The sequence below is a fragment of the Blastomyces dermatitidis genome (assembly GCF_000003525.1).
Source record: "Blastomyces dermatitidis ER-3 genomic scaffold supercont1.2, whole genome shotgun sequence".
In the NCBI taxonomy this organism is placed as follows: domain Eukaryota; kingdom Fungi; phylum Ascomycota; class Eurotiomycetes; order Onygenales; family Ajellomycetaceae; genus Blastomyces; species Blastomyces dermatitidis.
Window position 1 is genome coordinate 4,526,505 of NW_025544775.1, and position 6,179 is coordinate 4,532,683.

Here is a 6,179-nt window from a genome sequence, read left to right on the forward strand (position 1 = left end):
ATATAAGACCTATCAATATTATACTGATCTAATCAGTGTAGGCCTCTTACATTATAAAAACACTCATTGTCTTCTTATTAGAAAACAATTATCCAGCATTATCTTCTCATTAGAAACAATTATTCATCAAGAGATATTCAAACACATAACAACACATAAGAAATAGAGAAACAGTCACACAGTTAAGTGGACACCAAGTCCTCAGATAGAAGCTTGCTCGCCAGTCGCCCTGGCCCTGTAACAAGATCTTACAAAGAGAATAAGATCTTACAAGAGAACATTAGCAAAAGACCTGAGAGTTCTGACACTCAGACATATAAGAATACAATTACACTTCTTCAGATTTCACAGATATCATACATTCAACAATCAATATAATCATGTCTAACAATAATATGAAACCCTTGAACATGAACATAGACACAGTGTTACAGTGGCTTCAAGCAATGTTGAAACTACAATAACAATAAATAGCTGATATGCATGCAACTCAACAACATCAATATGAAGAGATTTAACAATTATCACAAGAAACTCACACAATTCCAACATCTACAGAATTGAATACAAAAGCACTGAAAGAACACTTAGATGCTCTCACATATTTTGATGCTTCTGATCTCACTCTCTACTCATTATGAAAAATGAAAATGCTTATAAAACTGAGTGTAGATGGAGATTTCATCAGTTCATTAATCAATCAAGATTGATATATCAATGAAAGATTGAAAGATTATGCAAAACAGAAGTTTCATTCATGAATAAAAGTATGTAAATCAGTATTACAAACATCTGATAACATCATGAAATATCTTGATATTCTGTTCCAAGACACTGTCATGCAATAGAAAGTATTAGATTAATTACAGAGTGTCTGACAGAGAAATACTTCTCTTACAATATTCATCTCTGACTTCAACACTAAGATTCTAGAAGCAGGTAGTCTGTCTTGAGAGGATTGAATGAAGATTAGCATGCTCAAGAAGACATTAACTTTCAAACTCTTACAGGCCCTTGTAAGTGCAGATGAAGACCAGACTTATGAAGGCTTCTACACACAGCTCCAGACAATGGATGATTATCTTACCAAGCTCAAGAATATACAGAACAGTGGCAGAAGACATTACATTCATACATCTGCACTGACAGATAACCCAGCCACTCATACACTCACACTGAAGAACAATGATGCAGATGCCATGAACTGGATAGATTCAAATGCCTATGCACAAGCAAGAGTTTCCACTGTTTGAACAGGCTTCTGAGTCCCTGGGATCACTCCTGAAGAAGTTACTAATCAATGTCAACATGGAGTATGCATCAATTGTAACTGATTGAGACACATCACTTTCAACTGCTGATCAACCTATGTGCCTCCACACTTGAGAGAAAGATCAAAGGATGGATCAGTGCCTGTCCACACCAGCCATGTTACATTAGAGGAAGATTCAGAAGATAACTATGAGAATGCCTCAATGAAACAGGGAAAAGATTAGCTCCTGTTCAAATTCACAAACAGGAGCTTGAAGAGGTTGAATGACAATGATTTGAAGAGAAGTCACTATGCAATGATAAAATCTCCAGTTGTAAGACATCATAACCTCCAGCATATCCCCTTATCAAATACTTCACACCGAACCACCGCGCCGCCACCAATCCATTCCCTTCTCAACTGACCTGGACTCCAAGTTCCGCGTTATCCGAAACAGCGGCCCTTGACCGATGGGAACTGCTTCTGGAAAGGGGGGACTAATGTGGCGGGCTGCGCCTGATCAATCATATAGACTATTCCGTTACACTCCACAGATTCCACGTACGCTCAGATCCTCGGCCATTCTCGATTGCAGATCCTCGGCCATTCTCGATTGCCGATCCTCGGCCGCCACCCCGATCAATCATATAGACTATTTCATTACACTCCACAGATTCTATGTACGCTCCGATCCTCGGCCATTCTCGATCACCGATCCTCGGCTGCTACAAATGTGCATATATTCTTCCGCCCCGAAGCTCCACCGCGTACACCACCACATACACATATAAATATCCACCTTGATTGCTGATTCTTGCACTTTCTCTTTCTTTCCTTCTCTAGTGTTTTTATCTTTGTTATATAAGACCTATCAATATTATACCGATCTAATCGGCGTAGGCCCCTTACAATTAGAATGAATAATTCAGACTGTAAAGAACTATCTTTATAAGTTCTGTGATTATTTATAGAATGATTAACATAATCTTCTTCTATATGTAGAAATTACTATTAATGATCAAGATACTGTTTTAACAGATATAAGTCTGTTCTTTCTTACACACAGTTATTACATGAAGGTGTTGAATCTTCTAGAGATCACACAGTTCACACTGAATCTTCACAGTTTAATTCAGATTGCTGATAATATAGTAATAAAGCTCTGAGACATCTATAACTGAGTAGAAGTCTTCATAACAAGTATTAAATAAGATTAAGAAAATTAAGTTAATATTTAATGAGATTCTGCTGAGCAGTATAAGATAGAAGGTCTTATATAATTAAATCTTAAAAATATACAGATCACACACTTATTCTGTATATTAAATTATTATTATATAAAATACACAGTGATAGAAGTTCTAGACAGTTATTACTACTATCTTAATACTTTATCAGAGATTTATAATGTGTTTCATATAAGCTTACTTTATTATACTAACACTGATTCATTCTCTTCTCAACTGACTTCTGACTGACAGTTATCAGAGATCATAGAAGAAGATAATAAAATTATATAAGAAATTAAAGATATTCTTGATAAGAGACTTCACAGCTGTAACTAATAATATCTTGTAAAATGAGTTAGCTATAATCATCTAATCTGAACTCTGAGTTTTATATTATCTGAGACCACAGTTCTTGACTGATAAGAACTATGTATAATTATATCTCTGAAAAGAGAGAACTAATGTAACAGGCTACACTCAATTAATTATATAGACTATTTCATTACACTTCACAGATTTTACTGAAAGCTCTGATTCTCAGTCATCAATTCTCAGCTGAAAAACTCATGAAATTTCTATTCTTTCACTCTGAAGCTTCACTATATATACATATAAATATTCACTCTAATTGCTGATTTTCATACTTTCTCTTTCTTTTCTTCTCTAATGTTTTTCACTTTTGTATTATAAGATCTATATATTATATTAATCTATTTAGTATAGATCTCTTACATGTTAAAATCTTTCATTAAATTTATCATTGAATCTTTTATCAAATCCGCTGTTAAATCTTTTATTAAATACACTGTTAAAATCTTTCATCAAATCTGCTATTGAAATCTTTCATTAAATTCATCATTGAAATCTTTCATTGAATCTGTTATTAAATCTTTCATTAAATACACTGTTAAAATCTTTTATTAAATACACTTTTGAAATGTTTCATTGAATTCATCATTGAATCTTTCATTGAATCCGCTGTTAAAATCTTTCATTAAATACACTATTAAACTCTTTTATCAAATTCACTGTTGAAACTTCTATTAAATCTGCTATTACATCTTCAATTCAAAGTAGTTCAATGTCTTAATTTAATAAATACTTTAATTAATTGACAAGGAAATGATTGCTTCATATAAATATTAATAAAAGTATATTTTAAATTATAAGAGAAAGGTTAAAAAGTTCATTATAAATTTATAATAGATAAAAATTACAGAAATTCAAATTATCTTTATTCACTATTTATAGTAATAAGAACAAATCTCATACTGCTTTCACTTTTAAATTTATATTATATGAAATTATAATCTGAATCTTTCTAATTATTATAATATTATTTTATATAAGTAGATCTGAAATATTCTTTTATATCTTTTTCTCTTATAAAGTTCTCAACTGTATAATGTAAAAAAGCTTTAAAATCTTCATTAAACTAAGTATTTAACTAACTTTTCAATTCTGATAAGATATCTGATATAATCTTTAACTTTATATCACATGTTAAACAGAGTTCTCTAGCAGTTTCAAGACAGTGAATATTTCATTGAATTTAATATACAGTAGTCAGATAATAATCAATACTTTATATAATCTTAGCAGATATATAATCATTCTCAAAATGATGTACAATCTCATTGATAATGAAATCATAGAGTTGAGATAACATATTGATGATAAAGGTAAGAAAGACATGTATTTAAATAATATTTGATTGAAAAAGATGTGTATTGAATGATATTGAATGATTCTAGAGAAATGCAGATATTTTGAATTTTTAGTGATGTTTTACTACTAATTTTCAGAGGGGGCTGGGAAAATTCTGTTTTCGCAAGTAATATGTCCACCACAATATGCTGCTTCAACGATTATCTTTGCTAAAAGGCCTTTAACTGGGTTAGAACTGCAACATGCTTTTGCTGTACAAAGAATACTTCAGCGCTTGATAAGCACAATATCGCCGACATTGAACGGATAATCTTGTATGTGCTGGTCTAGTCACCATTGGTGAAGAGAGTGATATCACCCGTTTGGTCCAACTACACAACACAGGAACACCTTGAACGCACTCGGAAGAAGGGTTTTCCCAACGCTCATACTGATATTACAAAAAATGTGTCTCCTACTTGTCATTTGAAGCTTTTGAAACTGGGTATAGCCGAGGTACAGATGCTTTGACTGAGAGATTTACTATGCTGCACGGAACTGGGGCCACCATGCCAGCAAATCTTCAATTGAAGGAAATAAGTTAATTATCAATCTACTTCAGAGCACAGCTAAGATATCTGCATGCAGCCAGGCTATGGAATATCATGGATATCATAATGTTGCAACTGAGATGACAGGTTTGCACCTTGCAGCGTACTTCGGACTAGAACAAATCCACATCAGCTCTACTTGAAAGAAATGCCAATATTGAGTCCAAGGATTATTTCCGCCGGACCCCACTCTCATATGCAGCTTGGAATGGCCATGAGACAGTGGTGAAGCTGCTGATTGAATGGAATGCTAATATTAAGCCCAGGGATAATCTTGACTGGACCCCGCTCTCATGGGCGGCAGGGGATCGCTATGAGCAGGTGGTCAAGCTGCTGCAAGAGGCGGAATATTCTCAGCTGTCTTTACCCTGTTGAATTTTACTAAATAGGCCGTTAGGGACAATCCATATTAATAACTCTCATTCTTTTCATTTTCAATTACTTAAACTTTCGAACCCTCTTCTTCTATTTCCTAACCTCGACTTCACAATGCGTGACCTGGGTGAGAGATTTACTTCATGCCTTTCTATCTTGCTTAATCGGTTATTGGTATTGCAGCTACCAGGAGAATGTCCAAACAAATACAATAAGAGTCCAAGTCCATGAGCAGCAGGTGATTGTGATAGTGATATACAGTCCCCGTCTGCCAGTGTCGATTCAATTCAACTTATCCCGCAGACTCAGCGTTGCATGGCATTCGCTGATCTGGCCCCCTGGCGCCCCAACGCTCCTTACCATGTAATACAGGGCTGGAACCGCAAATCTCCTAACATTCCTCCGCACCTCCCCCTCATCGAGTATAAAGGCTGGGACTACGAGGGTAATTCTATATCCAGCGCTTTCATCTCATGTACATGTACGTTGTTAGAGATCGCCAGCGCCATATAAATGACCCTCGCGAGAGCGCTGTAAGTCACCACCGGGCCCAAAAAAAGGGTTCTCGATCAACAACCGCCCGGCTTAGACTGGTAAGTTGTTCATGGGACGGAACCCGTTCCATATGTGCAACATATATATATATATATATATGCCACTAACCAAAACAAAAACCGTTCCAGTTCAGCTAGGGGAAAGAATAGTGGCCGATAAAATCTCACGCAAAGGGAGGTTCATCCGAGTCGAGTTGGATAGAAAAAGATATATATGTCATTGACGTATACCACACACACACACACACACACACACACGAAACAACCGGAAGATAAAAGATACCCGTCCAGGCCAGGGACCGCACCGTGCGGGATATGATATGATATCTCTCTATATATTAAAGAAAAACCAACTTTTCCGTGCAAAAAACGCTGTAACGTGACCTCACGTGACGTCACGTGCACCCCATCAAAAATCCATGGATACGTAGTGGCGCCTGCCAATTGCACCACTCTATCTACCCCCTATCATCACCACTGCCTCTACCACCCCACAGCCCCCCCTATCACT

At 35.7% G+C, this 6,179-nt stretch overlaps 1 protein-coding gene across 1 annotated transcript; it reads left to right on the forward strand.

Annotated features, from left to right (window-relative positions):
* Window positions 1-974: 974 nt before the first annotated feature.
* On the forward strand, window positions 975-1,253 carry BDCG_16465 (uncharacterized protein; the record flags this gene model as incomplete). Its single annotated transcript, XM_045425694.1, has 1 exon — window positions 975-1,253. One exon carries the CDS (start codon window positions 975-977, stop codon window positions 1,251-1,253), a length of 279 nt encoding a protein of 92 aa, XP_045279819.1.
* Between the last annotated feature and the right edge of the window lie 4,926 nt (window positions 1,254-6,179).